The sequence below is a fragment of the Dendrobates tinctorius genome, unplaced genomic scaffold, assembly GCF_039654945.1.
Source record: "Dendrobates tinctorius isolate UK_male_01 unplaced genomic scaffold, ASM3965494v1 ptg000074l, whole genome shotgun sequence".
NCBI lineage: Eukaryota > Metazoa > Chordata > Amphibia > Anura > Dendrobatidae > Dendrobates > Dendrobates tinctorius.
The window spans coordinates 245,181-268,997 of NW_027361742.1; the positions used below are offsets into that span (position 1 = coordinate 245,181).

The following is a 23,817-nucleotide window of genomic DNA, read 5'->3' on the forward strand; positions in this document are numbered from 1 at the left end:
TTTTTCGCTCCCTTCAATCCTAGCGTTTCTTCAGGCAGGACTGGATGCGGGGCTTGCCCTCAGTTCCTTGAAAGGTCAGGTTTCGGCACTGTCCATTTTGTTTCAAAAGACATTGGCTTCCTGTCCTCAGGTCAAGACCTTTCTTCAGGGCGTGGCTCACACGGTTCCGCCGTACCGGGCGCCCGTGGATCCATGGGACCTTAATCTGGTTCTAGGGGTTCTGCAAGGTCCTCCCTTTGAACCTATCAGAGATATTTCCCTTTCTCTCCTTTCTTGGAAGGTAGCCTTTCTGGTGGCCATCACTTCCGTCCGGCGCGTGTCGGAATTGGCAGCTCTTTCTTGCCAATCTCCCTTCCTGGTACTTCACCATGATAAGGTGGTTCTACAGCCTCCGCCCTCTTTCCATCCGAAGGTGGTGTCTTCGTTTCACCTCAAGAAGGAGATCGTTCTGCCGTCCTTCTGTCCGAGTCCCGCTCATTCCCGAGAGCGGTCCTTCAACAAGCTGGATCTGGTTAGGGCGATAAGGGTCTATCTGTCTAGGACGACTCCCTTCCGAAAGACAGTCGCTTTTCATTATTCCAGACGGGGAGCGGAAAGGTCTCCCGGCGTCAAAGGCCACTGTTGCTCGCTGGATCAAATTGGCAATTTTGGAAGCCTACCGAGTTAAGCGTCGAGGAGCCCCTCCGGGATCAGGGCCCACTCTACTCGGGCAGTGGGTGCCTCCTGGGCGGTACGCCACAGAGCTTCTGTGCTGCAGCTTTGCAAAGCTGCATCCTGCTCATCGGTTCACACGTTTGTGAAATGCTGCAGAGTCCACACCTACGCTTCGGCGGACGCCAGCCTAGGTAGAAGGATTCTGCAGGCGGCGGTGGTGAGTCCGCTGGCCTGATGGAAGTTTGTTTCCCACCCCAGGGACTGCTTTGGGACGTCCCATGGTCTCTGTGTCCCCCAATAAGGCGAACGAGAAAACAGGATTTTTAAGTTGCTTACCGTAAAATCTGTTTCTCGGAGCCTTCATTGTGGGACACAGCACCCTCCCAAGTTCTACAACTCCTGTCCTTTTGTTTGTTGGTTATTTACAGTTGAGTTGTCTGTTCTGTTTTTCAATCTATTCTGTTACTTCTCCTACTGCTTTCTCACTAACTGAGGAATTCCCTGCCGGTCGGTGGGGTGTACACTGCGGAGGAGGAGCTAACCTTTTTTGTGCATAGTGTCAGCCTCCTAGTGGCAGCAGCATACACCCATGGTCTCTGTGTCCCCCAATGAAGGCTCCGAGAAACAGATTTTACGGTAAGCAACTTAAAAATCCTGTTTTTAATGGCTAGCAAAAATAAAATACAGTTACAAGCAAGCTTTCAAACCTTCTTTGCTCTTATTTTTTTTACAGATTGTCACACTTCAGTTGCTATCGGTTTGCATTTTTTTGCGAGATTTCCCAGTTGATGTGGTCTCAGCTACAGCTCACATTTTGGCTGGTCACTCACACACTCTGCTCAACATCCAGCAGACTGACACTCCATTAGGAGGCTGTTCTCAGCTCATTTGTTTTCTTTCAGACTGAGGAACACAAAGACAAAGAAGTTGTAAAATTACCAGAGACCAACAGTAACCCGGTCTTCAGACGCTACCTGCGCAAGGTGCTAAGTGAGGCCAAACGTTTTGGGCTTGTAAGTAGTAAAATAATTGTTCTTCTTGTGTGTTTTGATATTTACATCAATTATATAAGCATTGGAATTAACCAGTGTCCCATATAGGAGGCATCAGAAGTTTATGACGCATCAGTTGAGACTCAGAAAAAATAAATACTGTAGGAAGTGTGAAACTTAATTTTTTTTTTACTATTATTTCTTAAAAAAAAGAAAAGGCCATGTGCATACAGACCTATATCTAAAATGACCCTACATGAATGGTGTTCCAAGAATCATTCTCAGACACTTATCTGATTGACCCTTACATAGTAGTAATAAGTATCAGGGCTTTGCTCTGGGAACCCCACCCATATAGGGTCATTTTGGATATAGGTTTATGTGTGTAGCCTATTTTTTTTTTTATAAAAGTAAAAATTAGGTTTAATACTTCCTACATTTTTTCTTATTTCTGATATTTACAACAACCTGAAACTTTCTTACTAACACTGCTCGGTGACAGTAGGTTGCCCCGCGGCTCACATACAGTGGGTATGGAAAGTATTCAGACCCCTTTAAATTTTTCACTCTTTGTTTCATTGCCATTGGTAAATTCAAAAAAGTTCATTTTTTTCTCATTCATGTACACTCTGCATCCCTTCTTGACTGAAAAACAATTACAGAAATGTAGACATATTTGCAAATGTATTAAATGTATTAAAAAAGAAAGCCCGAAATATCACATAGTCATAAGTATTCAGACTCTTTGCTCATATTTGTCACATGCTGTCCATTTCCTTGTGATCCTCCTTGAGATGGTTCTAATCCTTCATTGGAGTCCAGCTGTGTTTAATTAAACTGATAGGACTTGATTTGTAAAGGCACACACCTGTCTATAAAAGACCTCACAGCTCACAGTGCATGTCAGACCAAATGAGAATCATGAGGTCAAAGGCACTGGCCAAAGCGCTCAGAGACAGATTTTTGGCAAGGCACACAATTGTAACCTTGGCCAGGTAGCCAAGGGTACAAAAGAATTTCTACAGTACTCAAGCTTCCTAAGAGCACAGTGGCCTCCATAATCCTTAAATGGAAGAAGTTTGGGACCACCAGAAGTCTTCCTAGACCTGGCTGTCCAGCCAAACTAAGCAATCGTGGGAGAAGAGCTTTGGTGAGAGAGGTAAAGAAGAACCCCAAGATCACTGTGGCTGAGCTGCACAGATGCAGTAGGGAGATTGGAGAAAATTCCACAAAGTCAACTATCACTGTAGCCCTCCACCAGTCGGGCCTTTATGGCAGAGTGGCCCTACAAAAGCCTCTCCTCAGTGCCAGACATATGAAAGCCCACATAGAGTTTACTATAAATACATGAAGGACTCCCAGACTATGAGAAATAAGATTCTGTGGTCTGATGAGATGAAGATAGAAGTTTTTGGTGATAATTCTAAGCAGTATGTGTGGAGAAAACCAGGCACTGCTCATCACCTGCCCAATACAATCCCAACAGTCAAACGTGGTGGCAGCATCATGCTATGGGGGTGTTTTTCAGCTGCAGGGACAGGACCACTGTTTGCCATTTGAAGTAAACATGAATGCGGCCAAGTACAGAGATATCCTGTATGAAAACCTTTTCCAGTGTGCTCTAGACATCAGACTTGGTCAAAGGTTCACCTTCAAACAAGACAATGACTCAAAGCACACAGCTAAAATAACAAAGGAGTTGCTTCAGAACAACTCTATAACCATTCTTTACTGGCCCAGCCAGAGCCCTGACCTAAACCCAATTGAGCATCTCTAGAGAAACCTGAAAATGGCAGTCCACCAACGTTCATCATCCAACCTGATGGAACTGGAGAGGATCTGCAAGGAAGAATGGCAGAGGATCCCTAAATCCAGGTGTGAAAAACTTGTTGCATCATTCCCAAAAAGACTCATGGCTGTACTAGCTCAAAAGGGTGCTTCTACTCAATACTGAGCAAAGGGACTGAATACTTGTGACCATGTGATATTTCAGGTTTTTTTTTTTTTAAATTTGCAAACATTTCTACATTTCTGTATTTTTCAGTCAAGATGGGGTGCAGAGTGTACATTAATGAGAAAATATGAACTTTTTGAATTTACCAAATGACTGCAATGAAACAAAGAGTGAAAAATTTAAAGGGGTCTGAATACTTTCTGTACAAACTGTATTTGCAGCATGAGGCACCACTTGCACATTCTGGTCCTTGCTCCAAGCTGTCTTCTTTCTTTCTACTCGTAAGGTAGCACAATGGAACTGGTTGCAGGACTGCTGACAATTTGTTTTCTCTTTCCCTTCTTTTTTCTCTTTCCCTTCTTTTTTCTTTTGCTGCCAATGTGGTCAGAAAATTACTGACGTGTGTGAAGATCTGAGGTTGTGGGTTGTAATAATCACCTAGGCAGGTTAATGATGAAGCTATGTTTTATTCCTTACATCCATGGTTTTACAATAACTCCCGGGTATATGTCCAAAATACAATGTCCCCAATCCACAAAATCCACTGCCTGTGCCTGTAGTCCCACTGCCCCTGTGCCAGGCGATACTCGCTGTCTCCCAACTTTTGGGCAACAGATTACATATCTCCCGTCAGTATAGTCTGTTGTCACAGTCGATGCTCCACCAAATGACAAGTAATACAACCAAAGCCCATGTATCCAGTGGCAATAGTTGCAGTTAAAATAGTTCCTGAAATCCAGACTACAGATCCCTGAACAGTAGCACGTGTGTCCAGCCCAGCCGGCAACCAATGTCTAATCTCCATAGGCCTTGTGCTCCAAGACCTCATCTTCGATCCTCTCCCTTCAACGTCACTATCCTAGCTCCCTGATTAAACATGTGGCTTCCCCCCCCACCACCACCTGAGATCAGCTCCCTGAATGGGCAGAAGTGTACACACTCTCCCCCATAAACCTTTGCTTTTAGCTGAAAGAATTAAGACTATTACTTCATCCCCTCACCTGGGATTGCATGTGAGACCCCCTGTGGTGACGGCTCCCTTGGGTCTACTATCCCCATCCACACAACAGGCCTAGTTGCTGGGAGCAAAATGGCTTCGAACTATGAGATACCGATGAGATTAATAGAATGATTGCTTTATGTTTAGCAATCTCCTGTCTGGCCTTATGTATACATAAGAGCCAACCAGCACGTCTTCCTCTGCTTGCTGTCCCTGAATGAAGCATTGGTTCCTGAAGCTGAGCTGATGAGCAAGCAAATCTTTTTTTTTTTTTTTTTTTTATCAGATATTTTTTATTGAAATGTTTAAAACATAACATCACTTATTTCAAAGTACCCCACATTCCTTACCACATAACCCTACCACTCCTCCCCATCCCCTTCCCTGGTCCAATGCTAAGTTATACCAAAATAGATACAAAGCATACATAGATAAGGCACACATCCTAAGGCGCATAGTTTGATAATGTACACATAAATCATATTCAGAGTATCATGAACATGTTGTTACGATAACAAATTTACAGACGATAAACCTGGAATTTTCAACCATCCTGCCCAGATTTTTTCAAAGATCGCCAGCCTTCCTCGTTTAAGATAAATGGCCTTCTCTCTGCACAATGTAAGGTTAAGCTTATTTACATATTCTTTCCGCATGGGGACTTTATCCGAGATCCAGTGATACGCTATTAGTTTCCTAGCAATAAAGAGCATTCTAGCAACTGATATTTGTAGATGATCGTCACCCCTCACCTCCTCCACACATCCCAGTACACAGATAGTGGGATCTCTGGGAATGTCCTGCTCAGTGGCTACATATATTAAGTTAAGAACCATAATCCAAAATATCTGTATGCACGGACACGTCCAGAGCATATGTAGAATATCCGCATTGTCAAGCGCACATTTGGGACATTTTGAATCCGGTCTCAAACCCAAATCAAACAACCACTTTGGAGTTCTATAAACCCTGTAGAGGATGTATAGTTGGGACAGACGATTGGGCTCACTAAGGAACAACTTAGGGATCATTTGCATTATTGATTCCCATTGGTCTGCCGAAATCCCACCTACTTGTTGTTCCCATTTCATTAGCGCCGTTATCGGGTGACCTAATAGCGCCTTTGAAAGGAGTTCCCCATACACAAAAGAAATCAATCCTCTCGTGGATGTCAGCAGACCGAGCCTATTAATTACAGCATCATGATGTATAATGATAGGGTGCATGCGGGTCTGCAAATACTGGTAGAATGTAGAGTGTTGAAGTGGGAAATCTCCTCCATCTATCAGCTGTGAAAGCCACCAGATACCCACACGTCGCCACTGCGCGAACCCTTTCAATGTTCTCAATTGCGGCAAATGCTGATTATCCCATATGGGAGCATACCTAGTGAACCCAGCAATTCCTCTTAAACTTTTGATTTTACCCCACACCTTAACCATAAGCATTACCGTCGGAAGTTTAGCTATCCAAGGTCTGAATTTATTTGCCTTCAACTTAGACAATAGAGGTCCCCGACCCCCAAGAAACTGGAGAATCCCTCGACCTCCCCCCATCTCCACAGATGCATCTTCCGATCCCCCTGCTAGATGCTAACACTGAGAAGATAAAAAATATAACCAAGGGTTAGGCAATGCCAGCACTCCCTCCTCCTTACCCCTTTGTAAATGTTCTAACTTGATCCTCGCATCCTTTTTTAGCCAAATAAGTTCCCTGAATAGTGCATTAATTTTAAAGAACCTGTTTTGAGGAAGCCAAATCGGGGAGTTATGAAGAACATACAAAAGTTGTGCCATAATCACCATTTTCAACAGATTCACTCTCCCCACCATTGACAGATGTAACTTAGCCCATGCCTTAATCTTTTGTTTAAGCTTAGCTACAAGCAGTGAGAGATTTAAACACTCATAGTCTGGTATGTTATTAGATACATTAATACCCAGGTATTTAAGGCACGACACTACCGGCACTTGTGGAACTCTGACCACAGATTGGGTCTAATGGGAGAATAGCAGACTTTTCCCAGTTTATAACTAGTCCCGAGACAGCTCCAAATGAGACAAGAAGTGACATTGCACTATTCAGTGATCTGTCAGGGTCCGCTAAGAACAAAAGAATATCATCTGCATAAAGAGCCACTTTCTCCTCCAATGCCCCATACCTAAATCCTTCAATTTCCGGGTTTAGTCTTATCCTCAAAACCAAGGGCTCCACCGCCAGGGAAAAGAGCAGCGGAGATATCCCTGTGAAGAGGGAAGGGCCCAGACAGCAATCCTTTCGCCCGCACTCTTGCCAATGGTGCAGAGTACAGAAGCTTAATCCAACCAATGAAGCCTGGACCGAAACCCATGCATTGAAGCGTGGCAAAAAGGTATTTCCACACCACGCTGTCAAATGCCTTAGCAGCATCAAGAGACAGGACCGCCCTCCTCCCCACATTATCCGCCCCCACCTGCATGTTAAGATACAATCTTCTAATATTTAGGGCCGTTGACTTACGAGGCATAAATCCCGTCTGATCCGGGTGTACTAAAGATTCCACTACCTTCGAAAGACGAGTGGGCCAGTACCTTTGCTAATAATTTGATGTCTACTGTCAGAAGGGAAATTGGCCTGTATGAGGCAGGGAGGGTAGGATCCTTATCTTTTTTCGGTAAGACAGTAATAATAGGTTCCCGCATGGATGGCGGGAGGATCCCAAGTCCAAGACTATCATTAAGTGTAGTCAGCAGCAGTGGGAGTAATACCGACTTATATTTTTTATAGACTTCCACTTGCAGGCATCCACCCCCGGTGCCTTGCCATTAGACAGAGTGCTCAAGGCCTCCTCAAGCTCATCCAAACCCAGGGGTTCGTCCAGAAAATTTCTGTCTGCGTCAGAGAGTCGTGAGAGCTTAGCTAATCCTAAAAATTCCTCAAGATCTTCCGCGGAAGCCCCAGAATGAGAGGAATACAAGTTAGTAAAGAAGACCCCCAAAACTCCCAGGATTCCCGGCGCATCAGTATCAAGTGTCCCATTTTCACCATTGAGCCCAGGTATGAACGAGGACCCCTTTTGTGCTGACGTTATAACTGAGAGTAGGTGCCCCACACTTTCTGCATTTTCAAAGATTTGTGTCGATTGGAACATACGTTTCTACGCTGCCACTTCCAGAGACATTTTGGTCACTCGCAACTGAGCATCCTTAATTCTCTGTTGTGCACTGGGAGTGACCTGAATTGAAAAAGCCCGCTCTGCATCTTCCAATTCCTGGAGCAAAAGTTTGGATTTCATTCTAGAACTAGACTTAATCTTTGAAATCTCACGTATGAACATACCACGCAAATATGCCTTCAGAGACTCTATCAGCACTATCAGCTTCTGCATCTGCCAAAGCACGTGCTGAAGCAGCGGCGCCATCTTGGGAACCAGAGGCCATCTCTCCTGCAATCCTCTTTTGACCTTTTTCAACATGTTGCACGCCAGGAATGCTCCCACGATGGCCCTACGACCTCCACCAGTCCCCAGGGCCTCTCTACAGGTAATTACCGGCTGTGCTTTGGGGATTTAGCAGCAGTAATTAACTAGGACATGCGGGAGCTCTGCATGCACACGTCCTCCTCACATGCTGCAAGGCCACGCCCCACAGCAAGCAAATCTTTAATAAAACACAGCAAGTAAATCTCTAATAAAACACAATAATTTCGGCATAACTGGTGCTTCGTGCTGTAAAAAGTCTGCATCCTTTAGAGCAGTGGACCCCGCTCTACGTGCATTGGTCCAATCGTCTTTAGTAAGTGGGCAGCTCCTCACGATATATATTTTGTATTGCCTATGGAACCTGTTAAAAATACAAGCCCACTCTTGTAAAATGTAAGTTTACAACAAAGCCACACTGTCACGACTCTATCGTTGGGTATCTCGTCACCAGGGGATCATTCCCTGTCACTAATGCTAGGGGCGACCGAGCTATCCCTGTTCCCCATATTACTTCTAATGGTGAATACGCCGGGGCCACGTACAACTTGCTGAACTCCTCAATCTGCCTTCAGTCTGTACCCTCCGCCAACCCATGGAAGATGGGAGAAGCGGTGTATGGCAATACACCAACCTTACTAACAGGGGAATACGAACAGGAATAAAGGAATATACCAATCAAATATGCACACACAAACAACAGAGGAAAACACCAGGAGTGGAGGATGGGGAAAAACAGAGTAGGAGAAGAAGAGGATTAGCACAGAACCAAAATCATGCAATAGTCTTAGATAAGTACACCAAACTCCTCCTTAAACAACAACTCTTTACTAACTCCTGAACAACCATGCAGCAATGAAGCTAGCTCTGGCAATGCGTGCTTGCCAGAGTATGGTTTATTTAGGAGAGGCGTGTGGCAAACAGTGAACAGCTGAGAGCCTTAATGCAGGAAAGTCTCCAGGGGCTCACAACTGAGCAGATTAACCCCTGCAATGCTAGAAGAAACCTGCACCGTTTCATATGAAGAAGTGCTTCTAGTCAGTTCAATAATAAGGGAAATCACACGACGTGGTCTTCTGGTTCCTCTTTGTCACTGTAAACCCGTGACAAACACATTGTAAGATGTGCCCTCACATCAATATTAGAAATACATACAAATTCCTTACATCATTAAAGGCAACACACAATCAATAAAATAAAGCAAACAGCATGACAAAACAAGAGATCCATGATAAGGTGACCCACTAAAGTACAGGCTCATAAGAAGATCGAGGCAGGTCGGCCATCAAGAAGGACTTTATCTATTGTAGTGTACAATTTAGTAAGAGGAAGAAAAAAAAAATTGATCCAGCTAGAGACGGAGGCGGCTGCAATTGACAAAGCTTTATTGGACAACTTAAAAATATGTTGGTTCTAAAAAATTTCTTATAGCAAACACCAAGCACACCAATGAGGAGGATCAATGCGTTTCAACTAAAAAATAGTCTTAGTCATGATCTACCTGCTAATACATTGAGAAACTATATATAGAGTGCACATGACATTGACTGGACAGACAATTAAAAATGCAAAAAAGCATATACAAATTGAGAAAAAAAAAAAAAAAAAACCCAAATATTACTTGGTCAAGAATCATCATGGATAACAGTGAATTAGGATAAAACATTTCCTTATAAGATACTGCATGAACAGTGTTCAGTATAATTTTATTAAATCTTGTCTGGCATTGAGACCACGGGGAATATGGGTGTCAAGCATAAACATCCAGTAAGTTTCACTGTTTCAACCGTGAAACATACTGGATGTTTATGCTTGACACCCGTATTCCCCGTGGTCTCAATGCCAGACAAGATTTAATAAAATTATACTGAACACTGTTCATGCAGTATCTTATAAGGAAATGTTTTATCCTAATTCACTGTTATCCATGATGATTCTTGACCAAGTAATATTTGGGGTTTTTTTTTCTCAATTTGTATATGCTTTTTTGCATTTTTAATTGTCTGTCCAGTCAATGTCATGTGCACTCTATATATAGTTTCTCAATGTATTAGCAGGTAGATCATGACTAAGACTATTTTTTAGTTGAAACGCATTGATCCTCCTCATTGGTGTGCTTGGTGTTTGCTATAAGAAATTTTTTAGAACCAACATATTTTTAAGTTGTCCAATAAAGCTTTGTTAATTGCAGCCCCCTCCGTCTCCAGCTGGATCAATTTTTTTTTTCTTCCTCTTGCTCCTAATTCATGTGGATGCTCACCACAGTCCGTGCTGGGCGTTGGCAGGCTTGGGGATTGCTTTGCAGACAGGTAAGCTGACTACACTTTTTTTACTTTTACAATTTAGTAACACACACAATTAGAAATCCTTAATGAAATGTTCCAATATTATGTGAAGTCAAGTGTGACTGAGCATTTCAATGCAATCCTATGGCTGCGGAATCGCCGCAAATCCGCAAAATTAATGGACATGCTGCGGATTTTTCCGCAATGCGATTCCGCAGCGGAAAAATCCGCAGTAATGGCACAGCAACTGTGGAATCCCATAGGATTGCATGGGATGTATTTTAACTAGCGTTTTTTAAGCGTTTCCGCAGCGGCATTGCCGCTGTGGAAACACCTAAAAAAGAGCAACGTGGGCACACAGCCTTAGCCTACACCGGGATCCTAAGCTACAAATCGTTTGATCCTTTTTACCCACAACAAAAGATACACAGAGTCACACAGAGTGACTGCAGATTTATCAATTTGGACCGGACAAACCCTTTAAGCAGTGGAAGAATAGGACCACCCATTTAGCTATATGAATCTGGATGCATCGAGGGGCAGATAGAAGTATAAAAAAGGACAAAGATATATGAAATGTTAAATATTTTATTGCCTTACTCTGTATATTAGTAAGTATGCATTTACGCAATTGTGGAATTAATAGTTTAAAAGAATGATGAGAGGCATGAACGAAAAAAGCAGTTTATAACACTTCCTCGTAAATTTCAGTCCTGGATCAGCATATGATCCTTGTAGTTGGGCCCTATTTAAATTGTGTTGCAACTTTATGAGATTTTTGTTATTTTTGTGAACATATTATCCTGCTCAGAATTTCTTACAATGTTCTCTGCTCTTTAATTTCCTCTAGAAATATGTTTTGAAGATTAATTTAATTGCAAAACTAATATGTAATAAACTGGATGTAAACATTGGGCAGTTCTTGTACTGAATGACTATTATTCCTCAGCCAGAAGACTCCAGTTCTGAAGTCTATTATAACGCGGAGATGGTCCTTTCAAAACAGATGCTTATTGAGATTCAGAAGTTCATTGATGATGACGACTGGAACCTTGGTGCTTTTGAAGAAGCTTTGATCAAGACATTAGTGCAGTTTAGGTTCCACAATGTGAAAGAATGGTGGACGGTGATATTTGAGGACTATATTGGAATTGATCTTGGCACCACTTTTAAGGTAACAGTAGTGTGCTAAAATACATAGCATTGTGTAATACAAAATATATCATGAGCATCATACACCTAATGTGGCAAATTTATAGGTTGTAATAGAAATTAATGTTGTTATGGAGTTCATTGCCTCTTTGATTATCTAGTTTTAAAAATCCTACCTTCGATGTTCTAATCACTGCCTCTATTTTAGAGAAACTGAAGATGAATCAAACATGCTAATTAAAGTGCACAGTGCACCCTTGGCATGGCTAAGAGGCGCAGTGCACTGTTCCACCACTGGTTTAGTGTGCCCAGCTTACCTCTCTGGTGATTGACTGTGCAGACTTGCCTGAATGTTCTCCCCTAGAAAGCTAGCAATATCAATCATTAGTGAGTAGAGATGAGAAGACACCTGGATGTTCAGGTTCGGCCAAACAGTTACAAAAAGTTTGGGTTCGAGTACCAGAACAGTACCCAGACCACATTCACTTGAATGGGGGGCCTGAACATCCACCACCGGTCACTAAGGCCGCGCTCGCTGCCACTCAGTCACCAGTAGTTCTCAGCCTGGACTGTCGCATTTTGGCACCGTCCAGGTTGAAAACTGTTTATCCCCCAGACAAGGATTATGGCGTGGGACAGAACGATGGACAGGTATGGTATATTGTTGTTTTTTTTATTTTAGTTTTATTACAGGAGATCGAGGGCTTCGGTGGAATTAGGCGAGGTCATAAGTATGGTTTAATTAAGATTATTAAAGGAGTCTGTGTCTTTCTTTCAATTAAAGGACTTTATTCTGGGTGTCTGTGTTTTCTTACAATGTGAATATGGGGTTAGTAATGGGGGTGTCTTATTGACACCTCTCCATTACTAACCTCAGGGCTTGATGTCACCTGACAATACAAAGGTGACATCAAGGCCCCCAACTATCACGCCACTTGCCACCGCAACAGGGCAAGTGGGAAGAGCCGGGCAAAGCACCAGAATTGATGCATCTAATAGATGTGCCTTTTCTGGGTTGGTGGGGGCAATATCCATGGCCCCAAAATCAGAGAACGGGGGCACCACCGAAATATCTAAAGGGATCCAACCCTGGCCTATATAGCAATGTATCAATATAAAAGAAAAAAAAAGAAATAGGCCATAGACAGGGGATTACCCAAGGCAGGAATTAGCATAAAATTATACAAACTTTATTTGACATAGAAAAAAACAAGCAAAAAACATTTAAAAACATTAAAAATGGTCACACATGTGACAATACAAACAAATCACACTAGACTCATAATAGAGCCTACCACCTGCAGCAAAAATACTCCACAAAGTACCAATATGTGTGATAGCCCTAGAACCATATAAACAGCATATCAAGATGTTATAGTTGTGAACCATTTAAATAGTCAATGCATAACCTGTGTAGAGAATATAAAAATGACCCACTCACAAATATACCTGCAAGAAATAGTTCAAAGCCTAATAGCAAGTAGCTGAAATTGGTAACTAGGGGTCAACATGAGCAGGGCACACACACAATCTAGATAGTACAAAGAAAATGTCAAATGAATCTGTGTTATCTAAGAGCAGCTTATCCATATGCATTACATAAGTGTAAGGAATGACCGGCTTAAATGGCCAGCCACCAGAATATAATAGACCAAGTCCAACAGCGGACATGAAACACTAAAAGCCCACAATGTGACCGAATGGTAATGGGTACATAAGGATAAATAATAAGGGCTAGAATAGCCACCTGCAAAAAAAAACAAAACACTGCTGATTTGCATTAGCTGTGTGCGGACCCCATGTGGAATAGAGCCAGGCAGAAAAGAGACCCGAAGCGTGTCGCCACCCTAAGTGCCTTCGTGACAAAATTGTGCTGATGTAAAGTAGACATGTGCAAAATGTTATTTATTAATTATTTTGTGCGATATGGCTTTGATTTAAGGGCATAAAAATTGAAAGTTTGAAAATTGCAAAATTTTTACAGTTTTTACCAAATTTCCATTTTTTTCCATAAATAAACGAAAGTCATATCGAATAAATTTTACCACTAAAAAGAAGTATAATATGTCACAAAAAAAAATATTTGAATCAGTGGGATCCGTTGAAGCGTTCCAGAGTTATAATCTCAAAAAGTGACAGTGGTCAGAACTGTAAAATTTGGCTCTGTCACTAAGGGGTTAAACTTCTATTTCGGTCATAAATGTGAAAACTTGTTGGGACACTAAGGGGTTATAAAGGTGCAATTTTTATAGGGGCTATATACCTCCGAGACTTTTTTCCTGATTTATATTGACAATTTTGGCCTACACACTCCCATTAATAATAGCTGTAATAATAGGCTCATTATTCGGCTTGTCCAAAAATAGATCTAACCGAGGAAAGACCTAATGGGAATCTGTCATCTGATTCATGCCACAGAGCCACAGGCAGCCTTAATCAGACACTGAGTGCATTACTGCAGCCATGTTTGTTTTACACTGAAATCCTCAAGTGTTTTAGAGTGAACGTACTTAGAAATCCCGGCCAGAGACTGTGTGCCACCGATGACTAGTCCAAGAATCCTGGTTGCAAGCGACTTCTCCTCTAGACTGACAGGTCTCTCCTTATGTGTTTTCCACTGATGACTAGTCCCAGAATGCTGGTTGCAAGCGACTTCTCCCCTAGACTGATAGGTCTCTCCTTATGTGTGTTCCACTGATGACTAGTCCTAGTATGCTGGTTGCAAGCGACTTCTCCCCTACACTGACAGGTCTCTCCTTATGTGTTGGCCACTGATGACTAGTCCCAGAATGCTGGTTGCAAGCGACTTCTCCCCTAGACTGACAGGTCTCTCCTTATGTGTGTTCCACTGATGACTAGTCCTAGAATGCTGGTTGCAAGCGACTTCTCCCCTAGACTGACAGGTCTCTCCTTATGTGTTGGCCACTGATGACTAGTCCCTGAATGCTGGTCGCAAGCGACTTCTCCCCTAGACTGACAGGTCTCTCCTTATGTGTGTGCCACTGATGACTAGTCCAAGAATGCTGGTCGCAAGCGACTTCTCCCCTAGACTGACAGGTCTCTCCTTATGTGTGTTGCACTGATGACTAGTCCTAGAATGCTGGTTGCAAGCGACTTCTCCCCTAGACTGACAGGTCTCTCCTTATGTGTTGGCCACTGATGACTAGTCCCTGAATGCTGGTCGCAAGCGACTTCTCCCCTAGACTGACAGGTCTCTCCTTATGTGTGTGCCACTGATGACTAGTCCAAGAATGCTGGTTGCAAGCGACTTCTCCCCTAGACTGACACGTCTCTCTTTATGTGTGTGTGTGCCACTGATGATTAGTCCAAGAATGCTGGTGGCAAGCAACTTGTCCCCTAGACTGACAGGTCTCTCCTTATGTGTTGGCCACTGATGACTAGTCCAAGAATGCTGGTTGCAAGCGACTTCTTCCCTAGACTGACACGTCTCTCCTTATGTGTGTGCCACTGATGATTAGTCCAAAAATGCTGGTCTTAAGCGAATTCTTCCCTAGACTTACAGGGTCTCTCTATGTGTGCATAGGAAGAGATTGTCAGCCACAAGGATCGTGGCATGGAGGAGCTGCCGAGGATCGGTCTCTGACTAGTCATCCAAGATGCATAGTCCGCGTCCGGCTATTCTATTAATGCATCATGATTTTAGAGTAAAACCTAGACTTCTGCAGTAACGCAGCCAGGATCTTATTCGTGCTGTCCGTGGTTAGGACAGAGCAGGCAGCTGACAGCTCCTCTAATACTTTATTCCATGACAGATAGAAACCTTCATCTGAAGCTGATCTCTGGTAGTATCGGCCATGTATTAACCTATTCTCCCTTTCATCTAATGTACAGGGAAGGAACATGGCAAACCGGCCTAGTCATTATTCTGCAATGATGGAAGTGTTAACCATTTGTATTACTTATTTTACTGCACATCGTTAAGTAAAATCTACAGGACGTTTAGCACCAAGTGCTTGGACTCTATTGTGATATCCCTTTTCTGCAGATTCTCCTGTGTATTACGTGCCTTGTATCGATCATAGCGACGGAGTTGTGGTCACGCATCGGATGGTTTACACAGTTTCGGAGACTCTGTATTCTAAGCTTTTTTGTCAGCGTGGCTTGGAACTGGATGTACTTGTATAAGGTAAGTGCATATGTGCAGCAATGAAAGGGATTTAGCCCTTTCATTGTGTAACGTCTAGAACTTTATGGCTGGGACCTTGGTACAATATTCATTTTCATATGGACCATTAAAGAGTTCTTTGTGCAGAATCCTTGTATCTGGGAAAGAAGGAAGAGCGGTTACAGTAGCACACTGTCCAAGCAGTTACACATACAGTCTCTTGGTTTTAATTTGTGCTCTGATGCTTAGTTTTACCAGTGATGGCGATGCAGGAAAATGTGCCACTTAGAAGAATATCTGTATTGTGTGTAATCTGTATACACCTCTAGCAGCTAAGCACAAGCTATTACTGCTATATTTCAGAATATTTTTGATCAAAGAAACGTTCCCACAAATATTTTTTTTCATTAAATGTGTGGATGTGTAGTGTACTGTGTTAATCTACTCACCTATCGTCACCTTCTCTGGTATCCAGTGCTGTTCTGCTCCTCTTCTCAGTGACATCACCGCTCTTCACACTCTCTCGGTCACTGTGCTCTATGTATGAGCTGAAAGCCTCTTTCACAATGTACGCCTATGGGGCCTTGTTCTGACACTGCGTAGGCTTACATTGTAAGAGGCACTTCCATCTCACGTAGAGCGCAGTGTGACTCGGAGAGTCTGCAGAGCGGTGACATCACTAAGAAACAGAGTCAGACTGCTCTGGATCCTGGAGAAAGTGGCAGTAGGGGAGTATCTTTATACACTCAACGCTACACTATATGCACACATTTAAAGAGTTTTCCCATGAGCAATGGTTGATTTTAATCAATAAATCTTGGAATAGTAATAATTTCCACAAATGGATCTGTTTAAAACAAATGCTCCTGTGCTGAGATAATCTTATAAATGTGCCCATACTGTGTAATGGCTGTGTCTGACTGTGCAGGAACAGCTCCTGAGCAGGAGAGGAATGAAAAGAGAGTATACAGACAGAACAGCACGGGATCACAGCTGATTCTATGAGGCAAAACATTACATTGCCTGTTTTAAAAAGGAACCTGTCAGCAGGATTGTGCACAGTAACCTAAACATAGTGTGAGGCCGGCGCCATTATACTGATTAAAATGATACCTTGGTTGATGAAATCCGTTTTGTGGTTGTTCTTTATTTTCAGTTTTGTGCTAGTGAGATTCTCATGTCCTAAGGCGGGGTTGGTGTATGTGGTGCGCTGATTAGATATTCATAATGCAGAATGCTTACAGGTCACTGATCCCTCACTGACCTGCCCCCTAGACTGAATAATGAATATCTGTACATATTAAAAAAAAAAAAAAAAAAAACAGAAAAAAAAAAAAAACCTTCTGTAGGCAATTGCCGGCCGTGGCACCTGCTCTGCAGCATAATCACGTCTTATGTGCCAATAATACGTTCTATATTCACAATATTCAGCTAGAAAGAAAAAAGAAATCAATTTGAAAATGGCGCCCGCCGGACCTGCGCAGTAGCTGCTATCGGTGTATATAGCTGATCTGATCGCTGCTACTGCACCGGCGGTGCCATGTTACTGGAGAAGAAAAAAAATTCCTCCTCCAAGATGGTGCCGCCTGCACAGTAGCAGCTTGGAGATAGCTGAGAGCTGAGCAGGCATGGGCGGGGCGCCATCTTGGAGGAGAATTTTTTTTTTCTTCTCTTTTTTTTTTTTCTTGCACAGTGACAGCTATCATATCACAGCTATAGACACCGATAGCTGCTACTGCGCAGGTGCCATTTTCAAATTGTTTTTTTTTTCCTTAACTAAATAACGTGAATAAAATGTATTATTGGCACATAAAACACGTGATTATCCTGCCGGCACCTGCCTGCAGAAGGATTTTTTTTTTTTTTTAAACATGTACAGATATTCATTATGTAAACTGGGGGGCAGCTCAGTGAGGGATCAGTGACCTGTCAGAAGGCTGCATTGTGAATATCTATTCTGAGCATCACATATGCCTTAAAGCACAAGAATCTCATTAACTACAAACTGAAAATAAAGATTAAAGAACAACCATAAGACGGGTTTCATGCTGCCACGATTGGAGGCAAAGTAAAGGGGGTTTTACACATAGCGATATCGCTATAACGTCACCCATTTTGTGACGTTATAGCGATATCGCTATGTGTGATACTTACCTCCAACCGCTCCCCCGCTGTCCATCGCTGATCGCGCGAGAATGTCCGGCTCCATTTCTCGACGTCAGCTTCCTGCTGTGACGACGAGCGGCGCGTGGAGGCGGGCGGGAGGACGTCAGGATCGCTGTGTGAAAGGTGAGTATCGTGCGCTGCTTCGCTGCTGCATCGCTGTGAGGTCTGCCTGTGTGGCAGCTCACTAGCGATCATTTAGCGATGCACCAGCGATCCTGACCGGGTCGTATCGCTGGTCGGATCGCTGGTGCATCGCTAAATGTAAAGGGGCCTTTAGAAGAGACTTATATATTCATTTAATCAGCTTGTTGCACTTCATAAACGTTAACCATGAATCGTTCAAAAGGCTCAGGGGTGTCCGAAAAGCTAAAAGTTTGCAAAGACCGATCCCTCTGATAGTACACGATCTCTTAGAAATAATCCATCAAATGCTAAAGCTGCAGATCAGCATAAAAAAACCACGCTTCTGATAGTGAAGACCGTCGTGATCAAGAGGATTTAACTCTAAGGCAGGCATCTGAACAGTTAATACAAGCTATATCTTTAACTAGGACTTCCTTGACTGGGAAAATAGAAGACATACACTCTGAGGTGGGGCATCTCCGACAGGACATTCAGGCCATGAGGGGGCACATTACAGAAGTTGAAACAAGAGTGTCCTACGTCTGTGGACGTCGGGCACTCAGACCATCCTCATTGAGTCGATTTCTAACTGTTTGTGCAGACACGTGCACATTTGTGGCCTGCTGGTAGTCATTTCTCTATCGCTTCATTGGGGGACACAGAAAACCATGGGTGTATGCTATGCTGCCACTAGGAGGCTGACACTATGTAGAAAAAAAGTTAGCTCCTCCTCCGCAGTGTACACCCCACCGACAGGATGTAGGATACTCGGTTTTGCTTAGTGTCAGTAGGAGGTGGACACGGGTCTTTCATTAGACCCATATCTACCTCAGTGTGCGTCATTTCTTTTCAGGTTTTCCGGAGGGATACAGAGTGAATAGTCACATCTGTAGTCCCACAAAGAGACTATGAGTACGGCATGTGTTGCCACCCCATATCCTCATAGGTCTCCACAGCAGGACCAAGAGCCCCCTAACACGGATGTGTGTGAGGCGATCCAGACTGGTCCTGGTCCCCCGTCTCCCACCCACTCGCCCACCAGAGCCTGTCGGTTTGGAGGAGGCGCGGACGTCCTACGAAAATTCACGGATGTCTTTACATCACCTGGACGATGAGGTACCTCTCTTTCCCCAGGTTTCCTCCTCAGAACAAATAAAGGGCGAGGAATCACGGATCCTTCAGTATTCAGCTCCCTGTGGCAGCCTCCCCTTAGGTGTAATGCCTCCATGCTGGCTTCCCCCCTCCTCTCCCTGCGCCTTTCTTTGTTAAGGGCTTCTTCCCCCCGGCTGCACTTATCTTATTCATCTCTACAGCAGGGATCCATGTCGGGAGCGGTCGCCGCGGCGGTGCAGCGATGTCTCCGCGCCGCGGTCCCCGGCGGCCGCCGCATTTACTCCAGGCCTTGGCTTCAATTTGGGCCTTGCCACGCCCCCCCCGCCTTAATCCTCGGGCGGGCTTCTCTCCCGCCCGTTTTGGGCCCACCCACCGCTCTCTCCCTCTATGTTCTGCTCCCCTGAGGCGGCGCACGACCTCGCAAACTCCTTCTAGCCTGCCTATTGTCTTCGGACAGCGCCATCTTGGGCCACCTAACAGTGCGGTTAATTCCGCCAATTCGTCCTCCCTCGGCCTCTCAGTGAAAGCGCGCGCTTTTCTGCCCTGCTCCTCTCAGGCTGCCTCCATTTTCTCAGTCCCCCAACCTTCCGGCACCGCTTAAGTGGGCGGTCGTTTTCTCCCAGCGTGGGACCCGGTTAGTGCCTTCACCTGGCAGGACCAGCCTTTTCCTGCCCATCTCCGCTCGGCCTAAACAGGTTCGGTGCGGAGTATATTCCACTTATAGTAAAATTAAGCAGGGCCACACTATCCACAGGTCCAGTGATGGGGCATTGAATCCATCTTTCCTATGGAGACTGATGGGAATTGCGCTATAGCGGTGCAGTCTCTCATGTAAGCAGTGCAGTCATTGGTGTAATAAGTACTCCTGAGCCGTACAATCAATAGTGGTAATATAATCTAGACCTTGGCAGTCACTGGCGTAATGGTGCTCTGGAAACGTGCTTTCACCGACGTAACAGTGCTCCAGAGCCGTACAGTCTCTAACGTAATAGTACCTTGGCGTTGTGGAGTCACCGGTGTAACAGAGACCTACAGCCGGTAGTACTCTAGAGCCGGGCAGTCACTATCATAATAGTACTCTGGAGACGTGCAGTCACCGACGTATCAGTACTCTAGAGCCGTACAGTCACTAACGTAATAGTACTCTAGAGTCGTGCAGTCACTGGTGTAATAGTGACCTACAGCCGGTAGTACTCTAGAGCCGTGCAGCCCTAGTGCAATGTAACCTACAGCTGTCCATTCACTGGCGTAATAGTAATCTTCTGCCGCTCAGTCTCTAGTGGAATAGTACGTCCGGTGTCATAGCACACAAGAGCCATGCAGTCGATGGTGTATTAGTTACCACTTGCTGCTGTCTTCTGTGACACGATCCACTCTACGTTCGCCCAGGTACATTGGACATGATAAAACTTGCCATATGGCGTTTGCCTGGTAGAAGTATTCACTCGCACGTTTTGCCTCGGAGATTTGATTTTGTCACACGACTGTTGTGGTTTCTGCTATCGCAGATCTGTACCTTGATTCTTGGCGGTGCAGGACTTGACCATTGCTTCACACATAATGATGCGGGAACCTCGGCATAGCAAATGCTTCCATATCTCCTGCTCACAGGCACTCGCCCTTCATTTTCCTGCAGCCCCCCTCCGGGCGCTGGCATCACACTGCTCTAAGCAGAATAATGAGCTGCTTCTGTCCCTTCACGTCTGCAGTGTTTGGGCCGGACTTCCAGCTGGATAGAAGTCAAGTCTGTGTGACCCGGCAATTTTCTGCTGTGGCTCAGTGGATAAAGAAGCTGACCACAACTCGCAGATCCAGTAGTTGGAACCCTGTCGCACAACAGAGAGTAGAGTTTAGTCTCCCTCTGATTCCAGGCCTACTGTTCTACTGTCAAACGAATTGACTGGTCAGAATATACTTTAATACAGATTGCGTGGTATGGCTTACTACACGTGAATCCGTTACTCTACCTAATGTCGTCAGGTATCCAGACCTAGACCGCAACACAGAATTGACTGTCTCCTATACACTTCTCCGGTTTCTCTCCACTCTGATTTGGTCAGGGCCATATCCGCTATCCAGGCTTCAGACGTACCACCTACCAGGTACAGTGGTTGAAACGGCTGTATTTCAATGGAGACATGTCTGGGGATGACTGCTTCAGTGGTACTGGTGTTTTGTACTGTATTCAGGTGAGTCAGACGCTCTCGCCTTTAGGTTTCTCGCCTTCTATTGCAGAAGTATTCTATTCCTTATCGAGCACTTCAATAGTCCTCTACCAGACACATTTAGTCTATACATGCCGTCTTTCCGGTAACTCAAACGTACCCGAGGTCCATCGACTACACCGGTTCGGCTCTTCTGTCCCATTGTCAGGTGAGTCAGAAGCGCCCTCTCTCACACTCCTCAGGGTCATTTGCATCTTCTGCCTAAGCTCCCGTCTAATCACTATTCAGGGTGAGGTGCCGGCATTTATTACTTCTGGCAGGCTGCAGCTGCGGTTACAGGCCGCATTCAGGTGAGTCAAAGAGACCTTCAGCTGCATATTTCAAAGTCAATAACATCTGTGGTTTGTTAACAGTTAAACGTAAGATCTACCACGTCCAACCGGAGTGGATCTCGGTAGCAGCATAAGTGGATACTCCACCTTCAGGTACGTCAGTCACTCTCATGTCAAATACGGATGGTCGCAGTTTTACTGCAGCACGCTCTGGACCCTAAGTATGAGTGGCTCCACGGGAGTTTGCCACACCTTCTGAAGTTTTTGAGCTTACCTATAACTTTACCGCCCGTTGTGTTACACCTATCATTAATGTTTGGCCAGTAGTACTTATCTATTCTTTCTTACAGACACCGGATAAAGCCTCCAGCAGCTCAGAGATGCGACTTCCGACCGTGACTGGAACAAGTATCCCACCTCAGACAGGAGTGGGATCTGACCCTGTGCAAGCATCGACCAGGATAGAAAGCTGCTCCAGTCCTGGATCTAATGATGAGTCTGGTGATAACACATTTCTTCCTTCAGCTAGAATCGTATTTTTTCACTGTTATCCTCGGGCGCTTGTTGTCCTAGACTTAGCCAAGGGGGTCTACACACTGCAATCTCCTCCCTGTTCCAGAGGGTCCGGGATGGATTCGGTTGTTTACATCATCATACAGATTGACCTTTCTTTAGTCAGCCTAGAGTTCTTCTGGTGTCTATGTGATCTTTCTAGAGCCAGCTTTCCTTGCAATTGACAGACTCCATGTTTTTCCATGGACTTCCCTTGCTCGACTGCTTACTTTCAAAGTGTATCTGGACTATTTTTTCCATACCCATCCTCATCCCTGTATGCTGGGTTTATCTTCCTTTTGATCTCAGTCTGCAAGGTCATACAGTAGTCTTCGTTCTACCTGCTTAGTCGGGCAGTCAGTTGTCCCTTCATAGCCAACCTGAGCCTACATCGCTGCGATGAGAGCAAGGTTATCCCCAGGTCCCATTCAGTACGTATTCAGCGTTTGGCTCTTTAGCAGGTTAACAGTGGCCTGCTCTCAGGCCTTGTCATTTTCTCACCGAACTGACTTCAGCCATTTCCAGACAAGGGGGCGCCTCGGTATATCTCTTTTTCTCCTGAGCGCTTCGCATATTGGACTACTTTTGCGACTACGAACCCTCCGGTTCCAAGTTTTCAATCACTACGGTCCTTCCTCTCCCAGTCGTGCATCCCTCAGGGATACCAACAGCGAATTCACACAGTAGTTGGGAAGGTCAGCCTTACAAGCGTCCGCCGCTATATCGTGTCCTGCCTTCGCCTCCACCCGGGTTGCAAAGTTCTATAGACGCGTGGCCTAACTTGCTCATCACAGCATTCTTCCTGGAGGCTGGTCGGAAGAATTTGCTGTAGATATAGTATATCTTGACTTCAGCAAAGCATTTGACAAAGTCTCTCATACAATCCTTATTGAAAAAATGACTAAGTATGGAATGGACAAGGCAACTGTTAGGTGGATTCATAGCTGGCTTAGTGATCGGACCCAAAGAGTGGTCGTAAATGGCTGCACATCCAGTTGGAAGAATGTCTCAAGTGGGGTACCACAGGGCTCTGTCCTGGGCCCTGTATTGTTCAACATCTTTATCAACGATTTAGATGAAGGAATTGAGGGTAAACTGATTAAATTTGCTGATGACACAAAGCTAGGAGGGATAGCTAATACTAGAGAAGAGAGAGAGAGGATTCAAAAAGATTTAAATAAACTGGAGAAGTGGGCAGTAACTAACAGAATGGTTTTTAACAGGGAGAAATGCAAAGTACTACATCTGGGCAATAAAAATGAAAAAAGCATATATAGAATGGGAGGAATAGGGCTAAGTGACAGCACATGTGAAAAAGACTTGGGTATACTAATAGATCACAGACTGAATATGAGTCAACAGTGTGATGCAGCAGCAAAAAAGGCAAATGCAGTTCTAGGATGTATTAACAGAAGCATACAGTCTAGATCACGTGAAGTCATTATTTCCCTCTACTCCTCTTTGGTCAGACCTCATCTGGAATATTGTGTCCAGTTTTGGGCACCACATTTTAAAAAAGACATCAACAAACTGGAGCAAGTTCAGAAAAGAGCGACCAGAATGGTGACCAGTCTGCAAACCCTGTCTTATGAGGAAAGGTTGCAGGATTTGGGAATGTTTAGTTTGCAAAAGAGAAGACTGAGAGGAGACTTAATTGCTGTCTACAAATATCTAAAGGGCTGTCACATTGTAGAAGGATCAACTTTATTCTCATTTGCACAAGGAAAGACTAGAAGCAATGGGATG

The 23,817-nt window shown here is 44.3% G+C and overlaps 1 protein-coding gene across 4 annotated transcripts in view; it reads left to right on the forward strand.

The window, feature by feature from the left end:
* The window catches only part of CLCC1 (chloride channel CLIC like 1), a 125,351-nt gene that overhangs the window by 25,488 nt on the left and 76,046 nt on the right, over nucleotides 1-23,817 (forward strand). For all 4 annotated transcript variants that reach the window (XR_012233663.1, XM_073582853.1, XM_073582852.1 and 1 more), the window contains exons 4-6: nucleotides 1,557-1,667; nucleotides 11,292-11,516; nucleotides 15,501-15,641. Coding sequence is in view for 3 of the 4 variants with exons in the window: in XM_073582853.1 (XP_073438954.1) it covers nucleotides 1,557-1,667; nucleotides 11,292-11,516; nucleotides 15,501-15,641 (477 nt within the window). In the remaining variant the exon portion in view is untranslated. The remainder of the gene's footprint in view (nucleotides 1-1,556; nucleotides 1,668-11,291; nucleotides 11,517-15,500; nucleotides 15,642-23,817) is intronic.